This window comes from Lampris incognitus, chromosome 1, assembly GCF_029633865.1.
Source record: "Lampris incognitus isolate fLamInc1 chromosome 1, fLamInc1.hap2, whole genome shotgun sequence".
Taxonomy (NCBI): Eukaryota; Metazoa; Chordata; class Actinopteri; order Lampriformes; family Lampridae; genus Lampris; species Lampris incognitus.
In genome coordinates, this window is record NC_079211.1 from 31,036,485 (window position 1) to 31,058,175 (window position 21,691).

A 21,691-nucleotide genomic window follows, 5' to 3' on the forward strand; every position below is an offset into this window, starting at 1 on the left:
GGCTTAAAGCACAGCGGGGCATGTCGTAGCACTATGGGGGAGACAGTCGAGAGTAGAGGGGGTGGAAGGCAGACGTCAAAAGTTGGAGGGAAGAGAAATATGGAGGAAAGAAGAAAGATAAGCTTATAGCAAAACTGGAATGAGGGAGTGCAGAGGGATTAATAAAAAGAGGCAGCAAGGCAGTAGAGAGAGAATGGGAGAGTGTATGTACGAGGGAAGACATAACCAATAACTGAGATCCTGAAGGGGCACATGTTTAAGCATCATCCATGCAGTCCAATTACCTTTCCCGTAGTAAGGCAAATGGACCAATTGATAGCTCTAATTAGCTGCCATGACAATGATCCAGGCACTAGTGGAAATAAGCAATCCAGTAGTTGAATGACTCTAGACATTGATAATGAGCTGAATGAGTTCTACTGTTGATTCAAAGGACAAAGGGTCAGCTTAGACTCTATCTCCCAACCCCCCAGTCATCAGCTCCTGTACTCCAGCCCCAGCAGCTCCCCTCCAAGGGCCCCATTTCCATTTCCATTTCTAACATCTCCCCCCCTACTCCCAGCCTGAGCACTCCCTCCCCACAACTTCTCTCTTGATTCAGAAGAGGGATGTTAACAGGCTGTTCAGAAGACAGAACCTCCGCAAGACAGCTGGACCTGATGCTGTCTCCCTCTCACCCCCTTAACACATTGCAGACCAGCTCTCCATTGTTCAGACATTTTTAACACCTGCCTGGAGGACTGCAGGGTGTCAGCCTGCCTCAAAGCCTCCACCATTATCCCTGTCCCCAAGAAGTCAAGGCTCACAGGCCTAAATCACTACAAATCTGTTGCTCTGACCTATTTAGTGATGATGAAGCCTTTTGAACACTTGCCCCATCTCAAGTCCATCACCAACCCCTCCTGGATCCACTACAGTTCATATATAGAGCCATAGGGTCGACAGATGACACTGTCACCTCTCCATCCTCCTTCACCTGGACTCTCCTGGTACCTACAGCAGGATCCTGATTGTGGACTTCAGCTCCGCATTCAATACAATCAGCCCTGCTCTCCTCCAGGACAAACTCTCCCAGCTCCATGTGCCCCACTCCACCTGCATGTGGATTACTGACTTCCTGACCAACAAGAGTCAGCACATGAAGATGAGGAAGCATGCAATGGACCCTCGGATCATCAGCACCAGTGCCCCCAAATGCTACGTCCTGTCCCCGTTGCTCTTCTCACTTTACACCTATGCCTGCACCTGCAGACATCAATCTGTCAAGCTCCTGAAGTTTGCAGACGACACCACCTGTCATTGGACTCATATCTGAGGTTGATGAGTCTGCTTACAGATGGGAGGTTGACTACCTGGTTTCCTGGTGCAGCCAGAATAACCTGGATCTAAACCCTCTGAAGACAGTGGAGATGGTGATGGACTTTAGGAGAAACCCTGTGCCCCCCCCACCCTGTGTGACTCCCCAGTTACCACCATGGAGTCATTCCGTTTCCTAGGCACCACCATTGCTCAGGACCTCAAGACGGAGCTAAATATCAACTCCCTCATCAATAAAGCACAGCAGAGGATGTACTTCCCATGGCAGCTGAAGAAATTCAACCTACCATAGACAATGATGGTGCATTTCCACACTTCCATCACTGAGTCAATCCTAACCTCCTCCATCACCCTCTGGTATGTTTCTGCCATGGACAGGAACCAGGACAGACTGCAGCGCATCATTTGCTCAGTGAAGCAGGTCATTGGCTGCCGCCTCCCATCTCTCCAGGACCTGCATGTCTCCAGGACCTTAAGGCGGGCAGAGAAGATCGTTGCTGACCACCACCACCCTGGTACACTACACCATCTTTTTGAGACTCTGCCCTCTGGTAAGAAGCTGAGGTCCATCAAGACCAAAACCTCATGCCAAAAGAACATTTCTTGTCTGTTGCTTTCGGGCTAATCAACAGGCCCCCTGCCCTCCAATCCCCAGCAACAAACGCAAGGGTCCTGTTTGTGGACTTCAGCTCAGCGTTCAACACCATCATCCCAGATATCTTCCACTACAAATTTAGCCAGCTCACTGTACCTGCCAGTGTCTGCCAGTATCTGCAGTGGATTAAAAAACTTCCTGACAGACAGGAGGCGGCTGGTGAGGCTGGAGAAAATCACATCCAGTACCCAGACAATCAGCAGTGGCACCCACAGAGATGTGTGCTCTCCCCTCTACTCTTCTCCCTCTACACAAATGACTGCACCTCAGGTGACCCATCTGTTAAACTCCTCAAGTTTGCGGACAACACAACCATCACTGGCCTTATCCAGGATGGTGACCAGTCTACATATAGTTGGGAGGTTGATCAGCTGGCCTTCTGTTGCGACCATAACAACTTGGAGCTGAGCATGCTCAAAACAGTGGAGATGACAGTGGACTCAGGAGGAGCACCCCAACACCCCCCTCCTCATCATACTCAACAGTATGGTGTCTGCGGTGAAAACCTACAGATTTCTAGGTTCCACAATTTCCCGGGTTCTAAGGTGTGCACCCAACATAGACACAATCATAAAAAAGGCCCAGCAGAGGATGTACTTTCTCTGCTAGCTCAAGAAGTTCAACATGCCTCAGGAACTGCTGATTCAGTTCTACACTGCAATAATCCAGTCTATCCTCTGCACATCCATCACTGTCTGGTTTGGATCGGCCACCAAACAGGACAGGGACAGGCTACAACGGACAATTAAGTCTGCAGAGAAAATCATTGGTGCCAAGCTGCCCTCCATCAAGGACTTATCCACCTCCAGAGTCAGGAAATGGGCAGGTAACATCGCTGAAGACCCATCACACCCTGGTCACAACCTGTTCCAACTCTTCCCCTCTGGTAGGCGCTACAGAGCACTGCCCCCCCCCTCCAAAAAAAACAGATATAAAAAGTTTATTTTCGCAGGCTGTCATTCAAATGAATACTTAACACTGTCAAATAAATCCAACAATTGTGTACATAACTGTACTGTACACTGTATGCATACTGGTATGCTCTGTCATGTCCAGTCCATCTACCTCAGGCATGTATTTAATTAACCTGCTAACATTTAATTCAGCATCTCTGATATATTCTCTGCACCATTGTATTTTATCACCTCTTATTTCGCCTGTATAGTCAATCCTTGTGTATATATCTGAAGATTGTTGTGTTGTAGTGTTTTTATTCTAGGTTAAGTACACTGAGAGAGCCAGGAAACCGGAGTCAAATTACATGTATGTGCAAACCTACATGGCCAATAAACATGATTCTGATGGTTCTGATATACATATATTCCACATCATTATTTTATTTTACTTTATTTTTATTTTATTTCATCTTATGTTATTCTCTGTACCAGCAACACCAAGCTAAATTCCTTGTGCATGTAATGCACATGACAATAAAAGAATTACTGATTTCTGATTTTTTGATTTGAGCATCTATAATCTTGAGCTCGTCGATAGCTTTAATTGCTCGATATTGGGACTAATCACCTGAAAGTTACGGACTGGAGAGAGGTAGGTTATGTATGTTGTTTCTGATTAGAGTAGAGGGGAATGTGTCAGGGGGGCATGTTCAAGTGTTTGTCTGGGACGGGAGAGTCGGCAGTGGCTGTGATGGTGTTTGGGTCTTGCTGCAAACATTCAGCTGTTGTAACAGATATATTTGTGTCTGTTGAAGTGAGGCTAGGAACTGAACAACACGTGATATGCAGACAGAGAGCTTACATTTTTTTTAGTGGTGGACTGTTCAAATTCAGTTAGACATTTACTTTCATGGTTTGTGAGGCTGTGTTACTTGATGGTAATAAAACCCTGCTGGTCTGCGCAACCCAGTGATCCCTGTGTTTGTGTGTCTACAGTTCTCTACAATGTCACATTGTTCCAGGAGTCAAAGATAATTTCTACCAGTTAAAAAAAATGCAATGGCTAATCGTAGAATCTGGTTCTGTTATGACAGGTACATACATCTCAGCGACTTCTGTACTCGCCGTAGCTTCATGGCCGTCCTGTACGCTGAGAACTTGATGTTGTTCATATCCGCTATAGGGGAGCGAGAGATACAGGGAGATTAGAGTAAATTAGAAGAAGAGAGACAACAAACACCCTAAGTGGAGGAGGCAGACTACGCCAACTGCTCTCCGCTCCTTTTCTCCACACCACCCCTCTGTTTGCTGCACCACCACCAAAAGTCATTAGCAGAGTTGCGTGTTGCATGGTGTTCACTCTGCTGATATTATCAGTGCACGTGTTAATGCACATTTCGAATGAGTGTGCATGTGCCAGTGAACATGCGCATGCTATCCACCTCCACCAGCTTCCAATATCAGATCAGATTAGTAAAAAAGACAAACGTCATTTAATCACAGTTAATTATGTACTAGGCAAAAAGCAGTCGCAGTGCAGGCAAATTAAGCCTCGCAGGTTAATAACAGTAGTGTTGTATTCCCCAAAGTGTCTAAAATACAGGGCCATTAATGAGCTATGCAACAGGGTCTTCAGACGAGGAACCCAGTGGGGCCATGTCACGGGTGCGGCTCGAGCGCCAAGGGGGTCTTGAGTGATAATTCAAAAAGAAACTTTAATTGTCTCCTCACTCACCCAACGCATGGTACAGCTCCGTCATCTTTGGATGGTCCCAGCATGTCGTCTGGGCCTGGTGGCTGGGAGGGAGAAGGAAGGAGATGGCATAAGTGCCAGATGGTGGGAGACTTTGTACAGCAAGACAGAGAAGAGGGGGGAAAAATTGCCAGGGCAAAAGACCAAGAAATATTGGAGAGCACACGCTTGGAGTGGCAGGCGCGGCAGACAGTCGAAAGAGAGGGGGGTGAGATCAGAGGGCAGTGACGAGAGAGCAAGAACTAGGGGGATGTGGGTGGGGGCACTGTTTACATGAGATCTTTAAAGAGTAAACACTCATCAAACGAAATAGAGGAGCCATGTTCAGGCATCAAAGTTCCCGCAGCGGACCACCATGTACCACTATGCTGCTCAGCTGGAGACATTCTGCCTGCCATGTAGCTGCTTTCACACAGACACAAGGTTTCATCAAATCCCTCCCTGTACACACAGACAGACGTGTGTGCAGCACAGGCAGGACACTAGCTGAGCACAGTCAGCAATGGGAAAATGTACTCGGGGGAAAAAAAATCAGATTCCGATAAATAATAGACAGACACAACTGAATAAAAGATAGAATTTCCAAAGCAGGAAGCTTGCCAAAAGCTTGGGGCTGTTTTGGACAGCTCTCATCATTACCTGTGTGAGTGTTCATCGATTGGTTCTCGATGGAGTGTCTGTCAGATATTACCTCCACCCCCAGTGGTACATTTACACAGCCCATAAAGAATTAACAGGTGGATACCAAGGCGGATTGAGGGTAGGGTGGTGGTGGTGGTGGTGGTGGGGGTTTACTTGGTCATAAAGATGCCCGGGAGGTTCTACTCCAGATGTTTAAGAAGATAAACACATCGTTTGCAGAGGGATAAACAGGGCAAACACTCTTTCACTCACACATGCATAGCCTCAAGATAACACCACTGTAAGGGGGGAATAGTATTTATGTAGTACACAGGTAAATAGATAACCTGCTAGGTAAAAAGGACTTACCACAGCTCAGTACAGCTCCTCTCTGATACAGTTCATATTCATTAACACTCTAAAAGTAGTTCGATACTAATGTGGGGAACTTTCCTGAATATATGGACTGAGGCATATTGACTCACATGTCAACATACCCACTAGTGCTTCTTCCATCATGCCATAGATAAAGTGGGAAGAGCATACCAAACAGAGCTTCCACCCAAATGAAAATGATTGTCAGTCATATTAATTATAGAGTAGAGAGTTTCAGTGTTATGTGGTCTTAATGCCATTTTAGGTGACTGGCCAACCAGCCATGAAAGTATTTGAAAGCAAAACCGCTACAAGCGCCAGCACGCATGTAATTTCACACCCTCGCATACACAAACACACACGCTAAATATTCCCAAAATCCTTACACTGCACCTCTGAGGAAGAACTTACTTGATGTAGTAGGGCACTTTGTTTGGAGAGATGGCACGCTCCCATGGCACCTGCACTGAACCTGTGCAGACACAGAAAAAAAATCAACAGTAAGGAAAGCTTGTTCGGTATTCTGCAAATCATCATCTACAGTAGTGTCACCCTCTGTCCATTCAGATCACTTTAAAAGTCGTGCTGCTGCTGGTGTCTACAATAGGTGAAGGAAAGCCAAAGGGATAGTCTATTGTGAGTGGCTCCCAGAGTGTGTTGGGCTGTTTGGCACAGGGCTAATGGAATATGGGAAGTGGAAGAGTCGGTGAGCCAGAGGGACTCTGGCGTTTTAGCGGCTCTCTAATCGAAACCACAGGGGGTCAGCTTGGGATGAGAGAGGATAAACTCCACTATAAGAGGCCAGGTGCACAAAGCTCTCTCTCTCTCTCTCTCTCACACACACACACACACACACACACACACACACACACACACACACACACACACACACACACACACACACACACACACACACACACACACACACACACACACACACACACACACACACACACGTGGAGAAGCTGGCAGACAGGGAGCAGACACCAACACTGTAGCAGTGTGCATTAATCCACTTTCGCAGAGCGAGCAGTAGGCTGTGCTCTTTATCTCGGAGCATTTGAAAAATATGCCCCCAAAAACAAAGATGCAACTAATCCAACGGTACTCATATATCTAACAAATCACACATTTGCCAATAATAAACTCTTGTGCTGAACCACTGCAGTAGAGATGCATATTCACACGAATCCAGATGTTCCTGTAGGGTGTAGCTCGCTGAGCTGGCCGTGGAGCGTTACACGAGCCCCAGTGTGACATTGCTAAGCCAGCATAACAGAGGCAAAGCTGAATGGGGGTTATATTGAGGACAGCAGATTTCTGTTCCCCTGCCTCTCTAACAGAAGTATTAGAGCCCTGATTTTACACACACAAACACATAGAAACATGGGTACATCGAGACACATGCATGCAAAAGCACACATACATTCAACATTGGGAGCACATACGCAGGCACACCGCTCAACAATGACGACATTGTGCTCACATATATGCACACACACACACATCTACAGCTGTTTGATTTGTTCATATGGTAAAACTAGGCAAGAGACACATTCTTCTCCCGTTACCCCTGCTAGGCTTTGAAGAGCAGGAGGTAGACAAAATGTGCAAATAATGTCTCCTTCACTTCAAATCAGAGTCTTAATCCTGCGTTGCATCATCTGTGCATCCTGTCAGATGCCGAATACGGCGCTGTCATGTACATGAAGAAAATGAGACTGCACACTCTAGAGTACTTCAAACCCAAATAAGCACAGCACCATCTCCACACACACACACACACACACACACACACACACACACACACACGCATGCACACACACACACACGCACGCACGCACGCACGCATGCACACACAAAAGGTGCATTTCAATGCCTTCAAACTCCCTTTAAAACTGTAAAACACAGGCTCATTTATCCTCATACCCTCTGAAAGCGTTCAATTGGCACAGCATGAACAGATCGGCATGGTGAGAGGCACTAACTTTTAAAAACTAAAACAAGATATGCCTTACTGGAGAGGAAGTGCTGCGATCCAGGGCCAAAGTCTCTATGAGCATCCTGGAGCTGCTTGAGCCGCTCCTCTATGGAACCCTGTGGGGGGGGGGGGGAGAGAGAGAGAGAGAGAGAGAGAGAGAGAGAGAGAGAGAGAGAGAGAGAGAGAGAGAGAGAGAGAGAGAGAGATGTTTTTTTTAAATAACTTTGATTTAAAAAAAATACAATCATATTCAAACCACAAGCAAATAAATAAATATTTAAGAATAAAAGTAAATCACGAGAGAGAGAGAGAGAGAGAGACAGAGACAGACAGACAGACACACACACACACACACACACAGACACAGAGTTAAATCAAAGGGAATCACACTGTTCATCACCCGTCTTTAGTCAAACACAAAATGCATACAAACCACCTGCTTCTCCTGCAATAGCTAACTTCAGAATATAAATCATGTCTCTGCCTCTGCAAAGCTTTTGAAGGCATTTGAAACACTTTGAACTGCAGCACACATGGAAAGAAGACAGAGATCATGAAATAACATTACTGTCTCCTTGAAATGAGGACAATGATTTCTTGTTGCGATCAGCATGTCAGGCTGAAAGAGAGCTGAGGTGAGAGAGAGGGGGAGATTGGGTTGAGGGGACCGTGTCAATAAGCATTGAAACTGAGTCGACAAAGTTTGAATTTTGCAGTCGCCTTTGTAACAAGGTTCCTCATCAGTTATGGTGCTCCCAAAGGGGATTTGGTTTATTTGCAAGGTACTAGGTACTGGATTCACCACGTAAATCATTTGTCAGGTGGATGTTGACACAGGGCGGTTTCTTCAAACAATGGGTAGATAGATCCACTTGCCGTCAGCTAGAGAGCGCGCATGAAAGGGGGAGACAGACAAGGAGACAGAGAGAAAAGAAACAGGAATGTAGTTTTATGGAAGGGAATTTCAAGAGAAAAAAAACGGTTGTCTCAAAGAGAGACAAAAAAAATAAAAGGCATACATACATTCTCCAGTGTGAACACAGCAGTGAACAATTACCAAAATAAAAGAAAATTAAGTACTATTTTGTAACATTTGAAATGTGGAGTGGAGCTGATATTGACAACTTCATGGTGTTGTACAATCTATTTGCTGTCTCGGCAGTTTGGGCAGACATGAGGAAGAAAAATTATTAAATCATCTAAGATCAAAAATCAAATAAAATTGTCCTTGGAAATGTATTCTACTGGCATGAATGGAGCCAACATCAACACGACAAGGGGATGATGGCAGGATTAAGTGTTTATCACTTCAATTAAGGGTAAAATTAGGAAACAGAGTGTGAGCAACAAACAGAAGGACCTCTCCAGCTTTCTGGCTTGGGCGGTAAAAGATACAGAGATGCCAAGGTCGGTGCAGTTTATTGAACTGAACCAAATTAAAATGAAGGAAGAGGAAACGGTGTCAAGAGCAGGGGAGGAGAGAGCAAAGCAGATTAAGCGAGGGAGAAAAAGTCATGGAGACCACTTAAGGTTTCTTTATTTTGTGGGGCTTTTTTTATTTTTTTTACTCGCTTGCTCTGAGCAGTTGCTCTGAACAATTCAATAGGTTTCACTCGGGAGACAAGGGCTATAGTTTGTTGCAGCAGCAATTGGCCAAATACGATGGACTCAGAGGACAGACCGCCAAGCAGCACCAGCTCTTGTATCAATCCTGCCTCTGGTCTCCCCCACTTATTGTTCTGGTCTGATCGTCTGCACCAACTGTGCTCGGTCTGTCTCACTATCTGGGTTTGAACCCTAAAACATAAGGCTGACGGGGGGAGTCAGGGCATAGTGCAGCGTGGCTGCGTGGATATGGTCGGTAAGCCGTCAGATGGTTGTGTTGAAACGGAAAACATAAGTGAAGACAGAAAGTCAGAGAGAAAGAGAGAGATAGAGAGGGAGTGAGGAAAGAGGGGGAACTATAGTGAAAGTGAGAAAGAGAGAGGGAAAAAAATTGTGTGACAGTTCAATCAGAGTTGAGAGCCCACAAAGGAAAGGCCATGAAGATGTGGTAAAAGTTATCTAGTGGTTATAGGGTGTTATGAGAGGAGGCTGGCTGAAGACTGAGTGCACTCAGTGACTTAAAAGGCTGCTTTAAGGGTCGTGGCGCTTCTGAGTATCAGAGTTATACAGACGTACTCAAATTTGTTGGTATCCTTACAGCTCATTTGAAACAGTGCTTCATTCCTCCTGAAAAGTGATAAAATCAGAAGTAATTTTGTCACTTATACTTGCATGCTTTTGGTATGCCATAGAATAAAGCAAAGAGGCTGAGAAAAGAGATGGATTATTGCTTATTCTACAGTGATATTCTAAAATGGCCTGGACACATTTGCTGGTACCTCTTAGAAAAGATAATAATTGTATTAATGATATTTCAAACTTATTTGTTTTTTTAATTAGTATCACGTCTCCAATCATGTAATCAGCCTGTTTAAATGGAGAAAAGTCGTCACTGTGCTGTTTGGTATCATTGTGTGCACCACACTGAACATGGACCAGAGCAAGCAAAGGAGAGAGTTGTCTGAGGAGATCAGAAAGAAAATAATAGACAAGCATGGTAAAGGCTACAAGACCATCTCCAAGCAGCTTGATGTTCCTGTCACAACAGTTGAAGATATTATTAAAAAGTTCAAGGTCCATGAAACTGTAGCCAACCTCTCTGGGTGCAGCCGCAAGGGGAAAATCAACCCCACATTGAACTGAACGATAGTGCAAATCATAGAAAAATAACCAAGGATAACTGCCAAAGAGATACAAGTTGAACTCCGAAGGTACATCAGTTTCAGATCACACCATCCATCGCTTTTTGAGCGAAAGTGGGCTCCATTGAAGAAGACCCAGAAAAAAAAATTGACTTGAATTTGCTAAAATGTATATTGACAAGCCACAATCGACTGGGAGAATGTCCTTTGGACAGATGGGTCAAAACTGGACCTTTTTGGCAAGTCAAATCAGCTCTATGTTCACAGATGAAAAGTGAAACATGGCAGAGACTCGGTTATGTTTTGGGGCTGCTTTGCTGTACCTGCCACAGGATGCTTTGAATCTGTGCAGGGCACAATGAAACCTCAAGACTATCAAGGCATTCTGGAGCAAAATGTACTGCTTAGTGTCAGAAAGCTCCGTCTCAGTCACAGGTCATGGGTCCTTTAACAGGATAATTACCCAAAACACACACCTAAAAGCACCCAAGAATGGATTAGAACAAAACATTGGACTATACTGAAGTGGCCTTCTATGAGTCCTGATCTGAAACCTATTGAACATCTATGGGAAGAGCTGAAACTTGCAGTCTGTAGAAAGCACCCATCAATCCTGAGACAGCTGGAGCAGTTTGCTCAGGAAGAGTGGGCCAAAATACCTCTTAACAGTTACACAACTCTCACTGAAAACTACAGAAAAGGTTTGATTGCAGTGATTACCTCTAAAGGTTGTGCAACAAAATTTTAGGCTAAGGGTCCCATCATTTTTGACAGTGCTATTTTCATTTGTTTTATTATTTACAATATTATGTTGAATGAAAAAAAATCAAAAGCAAAGTCTGATTTCTATGAAATATGGAATAAACAATGGTAGATGCCAATTACTTTTGTCAGTTTCCAATTATTTCAGAGAAAATTGTGAATTCTTCCTTTTTTTGTGGATAGGTACCAACAAATTTGAGCACATCTGTAGGTCTGCTTATTAGAAAATGCATTAATCCATATAGAAAGAAAAGAAGACAAGTCTTCAGTAAATTCTAAGCCTCTGTGTCTTGAAAAAAAAAGGTTCAAAAGACTTCTCATAAGGAGCTGAATTTACTGCCCCTCCCAACTTTGAAAAAAGGTTATAGAAATATGAATTTAAAGCTTGTCACAAGTCTGCACCACAACCGGGGTTCTCCAGTACAGATACAATGGTTGTTGAGGCAGAAAAACAGCCTGTTTTTTAAAAATAAAGATGAAACGCCGAGTTTCATAAACAGCTAATAACTCAGACATCTAATGTCTCCAGCTGGGGGCGAGAGCTTGCCACAAGTCTTGCTATTTCTGATGGTCCACACCTCACTCCAATAAAATCGCTGTTAATTGAATTGTTCTTGAAGAAAAAGGTTCCTAAGTGCATCTAAACACACGCTGAGCCACTACATTTCCTATCTCTCTTCAATGTGAGCCCATGTCAACATACACAATCAAGTTTTCTGAAGCTGATTGTAAAACAATGCAGAAACTGACCAAATGGTCTGCAAAGGATAACTTCTCAATCCACCAATGGTTTACCGCAGTTGCTGTTGGCTATTCAATAGGGTGACCAGACGTCCCGGTTTCAAGCTGGGTGTCCCAAGTCCTGGCTACTCTAGCCTGTCTTTTTTTGGTGGGAGGGGATAAAGATCCTTCAATGTATCATGTCCGGTGAGACAAACAATCTTGTGTGCACATGCATATGCGTGTGTGCATGTACGGACATGTGGTACACTTTTTAGGGTCCCGGTTTGCGATTTTGAAAATCTGGTCACCCTATATTCAAGGTCAAAGATAATGCCCCCCCACAAAACAAAAACAAAACAAAAAGCAAAAAAATAACTGAAAGCCAGCAAAAGCATTTGGAATTTCTAAAGTCATGTGTGCCATTATGAAAAGCTAAAAGCACAATGTCCAGCTTATGCAATGTAAAAAAACAATTATGTCTGTATACCGACCACCAGTGTTGAAGGTAATGCATTACAGTACTCAGATTACTTTTTGTTGTAACAAGTAACATAATGCGATAGTTTTGTAATTCAAGTAATCAAGTACTTAATTATTTTTCCAACTAATCCGCTACCGTTACTGTTAAAATATTACCGTATTTCCCTGTTTCTTTTGTTGCCACATAATAAAAACAATTAAAAAAAATCCACGACACATTCAAACTTTTTCTTTTCTGCTTACGCACCTATTCCTACTTCCAGGTACCTGTGTAACAGTGGAAGGTATCCAACCCTGCGGTGGTGTGAGTGTGCATGTGTAGCACAGCTAGCAGGACGGCAGAGAGGACAGCCTTTACCTCGTGGAACTATTCACATTATTTGGAATTTGTGGGTGAAAAAAAAGGACAAGAACATCACAGCAAAATGTAAATTGTTCCTGGGGGATAAGTGTCTGTCAGCTGCGAAGACGATGAGAGGCAGTGTCGCTATTGATTTGTTATTTCAGCTAAAAGCCACCACAGACTAATGTGGCTAGTGCATGCTACTTTTTGTTGATTTATTTGTGTAAAGGAGGAGTGGTTGTCCTGTTTTGCAGTTTGATTGAACCAATGAATCCTTTATTGTTTCCTGCCAATAAAAGATGTTCTTTTGTGATTGCAGCAACAATTCTTAGGCAACTCCTCGGTCGGTGCTGCCCAAAACATTGTTGTATCTACTGCGTGTATCTTCATTTTATGTTTACTAAACATAATCATTAATAAAAAGCATATTGTGTCTGTCATTCCTGTTATTAGCCTGAAGAGTTGCAGATTATGGGCAGTAGACTAAGCTATGCCATGATGGTAGAGTCAATACATTCAAAGGTAGGTGTACAGTAGGCTACATGTCCTCTGGACAATACAACCACCATGTGGAAGGAATCTCAAAGAGGTTTTCATGTTTGGTAATGCTAAAGTACTCTAACACATTACGTTTCTCAATAAGTAACACTGTAATGTAACGAGTTACTTTTAATGGCAGTTATATAGAAATGCAACGAGTTACTTTTAAAAGTAACGTTCCTCAACACTGCTGATCACACATAAGTATTATAAAAAACTCTGTGTAATAATGATAATATTTGAGTCCGGGAGGTTTACTTGTTCAGTTTGCCAAAAAAAAAAGAAAGAACACTGCTGTGCTTGTTGACAGCAGGACTATCACTGCATGTCACAGTTTCCAGCAGCTGCACCCTGGAGATTCAAGCTAGTTTCTGCATATATGTGATGAATCTTTAATGATCCCTGCAGGGAAATTGGGTAAACAGTATATACACTATCACTTTACACACAACCTCTGATCCCCCCATTAAACGGCATTGTGGTTTATCAAGGCACACATTCCTCTTTATCCCACTCAAAAAACAAATATAACTAGCAGATGAATAGTCTGGCCTATGCATAGCAAAGGGGTGATTGTTACTACAAAATGAAAGCCATCCTACAAAACAATTTCAAGTCAGCCATCAGGGACTCACGGTACTTCTGGCTTTCAATTATGCTAGGTCAGGTAAACAAAACAAAACAAAACAAAAAAAAGAAAAAAAACTGAGTGGAGTCTGGAACATGAGTCACAACATGTGACTGTATCAAGTTCCTGGCAGAATAGATATCCAACAATACTGGTGGTACCCGAGGAGTGGTTTGAAAATCCCTGCTCTAAAAGACTTATTCACTCTCAGCAGGCTCATGTAGGAGGCACAGGAGTGCCAGAAGTCTGTGGTGGGAGCACCACGAAAGCCTTAAGAAAATCCATTTGAAACCTTGTCATGTGCAAAGGACGAGCACTGGCCCACAACAGTTCCCCCACCTCAAGTGGGACCATGGAGGAAAAGAGGCTTTTGATAACGTCAAGTGGGCCAAGCTAAAACCCATCCCAGGTGGAAGGTCTGGTGCTGAGCAGTAATGGTACCTGAAGGAGTTTCCATCGGCTGTTGAGGTGCTCCAGGCAGCGCGCGTTCTCCATGGATAAGTGGACATCAGAAATGGCGAGTTGATGTGCAAGGTCATTGATGTGCTTCATGCCCTCCTTCAGCTGGGCTAGCTCCTCTTTGAACAACTACAGGATGGGGGGGAGGGGGGCAGAGTAGAGGAATAAAGGAAAATATTAAGAAAAAGGGAAATACAAAGAAATTAAGAGTAACAAAGAAAAAAAAACAAAACAACCACAAAACCACACATTTTGATTTTACAGGTTTACCAAAATGTAGTAAATGATAAAAATCAATTGAAATTTGAGACACTATAGCCATCAGCTCTCTTTTACAGACAATCTAGCAGTGGCCTTGTATTAGCATTAAACAGCAAGAAAGGCATGAACTGATACTGGACTAGCATCAACTTTCTCATAAAAGGTTTTGTTTGAGCACAGGTGGATGCTGGATTGGAACGGTGGTGGGGGGTTAGGATGTCAAGGCAGTTTATACATTATACAATTTTCAACCCAGGACATACCTCATTCCTTATCAATGACATGTCTAAGTGAGTGTGTGTGTGTGTGTGTGTGTGTGTACGTGTATGTGTATGTGTACATGTGTGCGTGCATGGTCAGGGCCACAGCTATCACTATCAAGAGCATCAAGTCAGGATGTATGTGTGTCAAGTGTGCATGTGCCTTTGTGTGTACTAGTGTAGTATTTGTGTGAATGCAATGCTGGTCCTTTCATTTACACACAATTGTGCGTATTTGTGAGTCTGAGTGAGTGTGGGTTAGTGCTTGTGTGTGTGTGTGTGTGTGTGTGTGTGTGTGTGTGTGTGTGTGTGTGTGTGGAAGAGATCAGATGAGCCAACTGACAAGCCTGCCCTGCAGACCTAGCTGAACATGTGCTGGCTGTGACAGAAGTCCACACAGTGACATGATTATTGTGAAGTACCCTCAGTGCTAATGAATAGCTCCACTCGTCTGTAGCCAGCCAACCATGCTCATGTGAACGGCACAGCATGACACTCCGTAGTGGCTATGCCAGTGACCCACCATTTGTTCAACAATATCAGATCAACCAAAGACTTCAACCCCTGCAATCTCACAGCTTTAGGAAGAATAAAGTATACGTCCTTGCCACCGTCTGACGGATTACAGCGAAATCCAACCGTGATGTTTACGCAAACATCCAGAACGCATCATTCAAAGCAAAGCGGTTTGATAAGAGATCACGGTGAATTAGGGAGGGCACATAAACACACTACGACCTTCCACTGCTTTTCAAATTGTAATGGATGTTTCATTTGATGTTTATTTACAGCAATCAGTTTGTCTTTACTTTAGTTTGCTGTTGATGTGTGCTTTTGGAAAGGGCGGCCCAAGGCATCAGGACAACATTAAATTAGTCCCATGTATCGGTCGTTTAATGAAAATTTTGCCCCATAATAAATTTAATTTTGGTTGTGCATCTGTGTGTTCTTGTTCAGTTATATTGTTTGATATTATTTGTGATTAATTTGAGTTTTAAACCATAAGAGGAAGGTCATCTCTGACAGTTCTCTATTCTGGAATGGGCTATTTTCGGATTAGAGTCATGGAGGGTCAGAAAGAGGATTAGGTCAACATTTTGGATAAGGGTTAACATTGGGATTTTAATTCTGATGGCAAAGGTTAGGATTAGGGGCTAGGGAGAGAATGTAGTCAATGAGGGTCCTCACAAATATGGAAAAACAAATGTGCAAGTGCGTGTGTGTGTGTTTATATCAATCAATCAATCAATGAAGTTGCATTTTATATAGCGCTTTTCTAAACAGCCACTCAAAGTGCTTTACATTTCTGGTCAAAGCTCAGTTTCAGACACCTGTTATAACAGAACACAAGCCGTTTTCTGTACAATCGCTACCCATTTCTTATGTGTAAGGCCACCGAAATGTGATTTACACCGGTTAACTTATTTACATGTGCATCAACATGCGTGTCCAAACAGCATCTGTAAATGTGAGAAGCTTTTTTAGCTTCCAGGGATGTGCAACATGATCCAGAAAGGGTCAGCGCGGGTGCAGGTCTCCGCTCCAACAAAGCAGCCACACACCCAAGTCTATAAATCAAAGTCCTCAACAAAGACTATTGGTTGACTAATAGAATCAGTTGTGTAACTGCTTTGTTGGAACAAGACTATTGTTTGACCAATAGAATCAAGTGTGTGGTGTGCCCGGTTGGAACAAAGACCTGCACCCACACCGGCCCCCTCTGGATCATGCTGCCCACCTCTAATCTAACCTGACTAAGCATGCCCAAAAAGACATTTGCATGCCCAGGTATGCTTGGACTGACCATGTGATGGGAGAAATAGAGAAAATCAAGAAAAGCAAAAAAGAGATAAAGTAATAGGGGGAAACAAGTCCACATAGTGCATGTAATGCAATTTCAAGTGTATGATGTCTACCTTGGTGGCATCTATATGGTCCTGCAGAGAGTCAATGAAGAGGTCTCCCACAGGCTCCCAGGCATCTCGTACCCCCTCTGCCTGCTCCAGGGCCACTGCCAGCTCCTCCATGGCTGCCTGGGTCTGCAGCAGACGTTCCAGGGTCCTCTCCATGTGTCTAGGGACCATCATTTCAAGGCTCAACTCAAATTGCAACCAATAGGTTTCCTGAATTTTAGTAATGTCATTGACTAGAATACTACAGCATTCATTAAGATAAAATCTCATCTCATCTCATCTCATCTTCAGCCACTTTTTGGGGGTCAGGTCGTGGTGGCAGCAAGCTAAGTAGGGCACTCCAGGCGTCCCTCTCCCAAGAAATGCCCTCCAGCTCCTCCTGGGGGATCCTGAGGCGTTCTCAGGCCAGATTGGACATGTAGTCCCTCCAGCAAGTTCTGGGTCTACCCCGGGGTCTCCTCCCAGTTGGCCGTGCCCGGTAAACCTCCAAAGGAAGGCACCCAGGAGGCATCCTAATCAGATGCCCGAACCATCTCAACTCGCTCCTTTCGATGTGAAGGAGCAGCGGCTCTACTCCGAGCTCCCTCCGGATGTCCGAGCTCCTCACCCTATCTCTAAGGCTGAGCCCAGACACCCTATGGAGGAAACTCATTTCAGCCATTTGTATCCACGATCTCACCGTTTTGGTCACTACCCAAAGCTCATGACCATAGGTGAGGATTGGAATGAAGATTGACTGGTAAATTGAGAGCTTTGCCTTCCGGCTCAGCTCCATCTTTGCCACAACGGTCTGGTACAACATCCGCATGACTGCTGATGCTGCACCAATCCACCTGTCAATCTCCCGCTCCATCCTACCCTCACTTGTGAACAAGACCCCGAGATACTTGAACTCCTGATATTAAGATAAAATATACAACACTATTCATCAATGCAATGAAATCCATTGCAAATGCTTTTTTTACAAGCATATTGGTAGTTTCATTATTTTTTTTCCACTGTATGAATTATGGATTATAGTTGGAACATATTGTAATGAGTTTATTTCAATTGCATTACAAGTAAATCATTGCTCATAAATCATGCTATGGAACAACACACATTAGTTCCCACACAGTAAGTCGGTGACAAATTGCACTGTCCACTGACCACCTCTCGAGGTTAGAGGAATATGATACTTTACTGTGCAGACTATGTGACCTTTAATTTAACTATTGAAGTTGGACCAAAATCAGTCATCAGAATGAACATTTCATGCCCAAAAAGATCGAGGACAGCATAATAAAACATTTAGCAATAATGTTCTATTTGTAAATTACTGCTACTGTTTTTATATATCTTTATCCATGACTGTTCACAATTGTCTCAAGAGCTGTGCAGCAGCCCCAGCCTCAACCAATCTCTCTCTCCCTTAACTTTAATCTCGAGTTCTGGCTAAATCCTTCAATATGCCTGAGAACAAGGACTCCTCCCCACCCCACGCCCATACCACCACTTGAATCCCAACAGAGTCCTCACTACAGAGGAGCATCTGACCTGTGGCGGTCCACACAGCGTGCCGTCAGCTTCTCCCACAGGTCACTGGCCACGTTAGCCTGCTTCCACACCGAGCGGCTCACATTTAGGATTCTCCGTCTTGGGGAAACCTCTGCAGAGCAGGGAGCGGGAAATGTGGTTAGATGGAGCCACACGAACGTAAAGGATAAAAGGGCAAAGGGGGCAGGCAAGAAATTGAGCTAAAAGAATGTGCAAGAGTATGCAAAATGTATTCAGCCGGCTGTTAAACGACATGGAGACAGAGCAGGCAGGGCGGGCAAGAGAGTGCATTTGTGGTTAGATAGAGAGACAAGCAAAGATTGGAGAATGAAGATGAAAACAGTTTGATGTGTGCAGTAGGTTACAAGAAAGACACAAGAAAACATGATGGCCAGAAGATGAGGGGGTGTGGGGCAGGGGTGCAGTAAATGTACAGTATAGCTAGAGCAGGCACCTTGCTATTCCCCAGGCGTGTGCTGCAGCGTTTGGAGATCCAAACGTTGCTGGGTGGATGAGTGGGAGGTGCAACAGCCAAGTTTACTGTATTATTGATTTGAACAGATGGTGCTTTAGAGCTGGTGAACTAGAGCTAATTGGTCCCGACCCAAGCACTTTCCCAAAACACAGTGTGACACCAAAGGATGGATCACTGCTAATAACTACTAATGGAAAATTTCACCTGCAGGGGTTCTACCAAATGAACTTTTGGGCCATGTGAGTGGGTTTTCGAGCATGATATTTGGCTGGCATAGCAGTTGGCACTGAGTGGGATGTAGGCAGACCTTTTCCATCGGGCAGGGTCTCCTCGGGCTCCTGAAAAGGGTGTTGTGCCAGAAAGGCCTGGGCAGACTCCAGGACTGAGTAGATGAATGGCCCCCGAGACTTGACATCCTCCATAAATGCCTGCCGAGAGAGCAGTAGGGAAGAGGGGTAGGAGTGGGAGTGTGTGTGTGTGTGTGTGTGTGTGTGTGTGTGTGTGTGTGTGTTTTGGTATGTTTGTGTGTGTGTAAGAGAGAGACAGCAGGTAAGACAGAACAAGTAAGTGGATTAGGGTTTGGGGGCGTAAAAGAAGACAGCATGCAACACACACGGCAATGAAGACATACACAGAAACATACATCAATATATAAACCAATGGCCTTATAGGCCCATCAGCTCCCTATGGTGTTCATTACTCACAGTGACACTATTATGCATTATCACACACACACACACACACACACACACACACACACACACACACACACACACACACACCACAAGCTTGGATCTACTGGCAGGACCAAACAGGACTTGCTGTCTGCATTGTGAGGGCCCATGGCAGAATAAGAGACTTCATCTCCTTGGAGTATCGGTCAGCTGGCCTACTCAAAAAGAACAAGCAATTAGCTGGAGAGCCTAGTTCCACTGGCCCACATTTACCAGCACTCCTAATGCAAATCATAAGACCTTAAGCATAGTGTGAAAGAACACACACACACACACACACACACACACACACACACACACACACACACACACACACACACACACACACACACACACACACACACACACAGAGGCGTTGACACCACGTGCCCTGATTCCTCCAGTGAGCAGACAGAGAGACTCCCCGGGGCCTTAAAGAGAGCCAATATGTCAACCTTCTACATTTCCCTCTACTAAATGTTGTTTGCTAGAGCACATATTGCAGGTGTGTGCATGATACACCATGGGACATTCAACTCTTCACAGCACTTTATCTGGCAGAAGCCAGCAGACTCAACACCTTTATGGATTACAATTTGAGTTGGAAAAAAATCAACATTACTGGCTGGAGTTAGCAGCAGTATGCACCACAGTGGTGGCAGTGTTTCAGCACCTATTAAACCCTTGGACCACAGCTCGCCTGTCCTGATAACACTCCACAACCAAAGTTAAACAGGAGGCCCTGCTGAACAGGCAAATACCAGCCAGCACCGTGTAAACATGCAAAGTGTGCAACTTCGGGGGAGCTGTGACCGATGATAAAATTCCCAATGCTTTAACTTGGAAAACTCGTTCACTGTCTGCTTATGTCTCTCTCTCTTTCTCTTACTCTCTACTCTGATTTTCTCTCTCTCTCACTCTCTCTCTCTCTCTCTCTCTCTCTCTCTCTCTCTCTGTCTCTCTCTCACTCTTAAAAAGAACACAGACTTGTTCTTTCTCTGCTCCCTTCCATCTTGCTTTTGCCTATAGATTCCCATTTGCTTACCCTCTTGTCCTCATCTTTAGCTCTTTATTGTCTCCATTTTCTCTTTAGGAGCTTTACTGCCCACAGCGGAGCTGAGCCCTTCATTCCCTGAGCCAGCCGTCACGTTAAAACTTTAATTCCAGCTAAATTTCACACTCAGAGGCTTCATCTTTGGATGAAGGAACATTAAGAGAGAAGTCTTCAGATCGGATTAAGATACATTATGCATGGGGGAGAAAAGTCAAAGGGGAGGAAATGACTTCATTGACTCCATCTAAACATGTTGATGGCATTCCATTTAGCCTTCTGCAGCCGCTGGAGAGTCGCTCTCAACTGTGCTCTCTTGAAAATACAGTGGAGGATAGAGTCGCATTTCATTTTCGCCTCAATGCTGTGGCTTAGCAGTGTCTGCAATAGCTACAGTGTGGACTGACAGCCGAGGTTTCCTTCCAAAAAAAACATCCACAGATACACTTCTGAACAAACACACCCACACACCCACACACACACACACATCTCCAACCTCACCTCCAATGCACATGTATGTCCCCAGCCACAGACACACACACACAGGCACGTGTGCACACAGGGACAAGCGCCACACACAGGAAAAACCCAACCCAAACACAAAAAAGACATCCAAATAAATCCACTTAAGATCAATTATTCACATTTCTTAAAACGTTTTAATTCTCCATAGAAAACTGGGATGCAATTTCCCTCTCTGCTTTGCTGGAAAAAGTTTTAGAGAGACGAGGCGCTTGGGGAGTTGAAGCATCTTAGATTATAGAGGAGCACCGTGTCGAAAATGGGACATTTGAGAGAGGAGAGGAAGGGGCTGTGCATGAAGAGAAGAGAAGAGTAGAGAAGGGGGGGGGGGTGAGATAGTATGGCGGTGTTGAACTGTGAAGACTTGCCGAAACACTTCGCAGTCTTAGCGGGGATTTTTTTTTCTTTTTATTTCCCAGCTCATGTTTCAAGAAGTGGTTCCATCAGTGCGGGAGGCAGAATGAAAGACTAAGAGAGCAACTGTGACTTTAAGACCATGGAAAGGTGCAGAGGGGGGGTCTGTAGATGAAGGAAAGAGGAGAGGTTGGGATGGGATGAGACAAGATACCGATAGAAAAACGAAAAGAAGTCAAGGGAGATAGCGGGTGAAAGTAACCTGGGGGAAATAAGGGCAGAGAGAAAGCGAGAGAGAGATTGAGGAGTAAGGCATGGAGGGCAGA

The 21,691-nt window shown here is 44.3% G+C and overlaps 1 protein-coding gene across 1 annotated transcript in view; it reads right to left on the minus strand.

Moving 5' to 3' along the window:
* drp2 (dystrophin related protein 2) overlaps positions 1–21,691 on the minus strand; it is a 130,107-nt gene that overhangs the window by 58,514 nt on the left and 49,902 nt on the right. The window contains exons 4-11 of the mRNA XM_056274530.1: positions 19,033–19,153; positions 18,251–18,362; positions 16,718–16,874; positions 14,263–14,409; positions 7,636–7,714; positions 6,029–6,089; positions 4,604–4,665; positions 3,971–4,045 (exon numbers count right to left, since the gene is read on the minus strand). Coding sequence (XP_056130505.1) covers positions 3,971–4,045; positions 4,604–4,665; positions 6,029–6,089; positions 7,636–7,714; positions 14,263–14,409; positions 16,718–16,874; positions 18,251–18,362; positions 19,033–19,153 — 814 coding nt within the window. The remainder of the gene's footprint in view (positions 1–3,970; positions 4,046–4,603; positions 4,666–6,028; positions 6,090–7,635; positions 7,715–14,262; positions 14,410–16,717; positions 16,875–18,250; positions 18,363–19,032; positions 19,154–21,691) is intronic.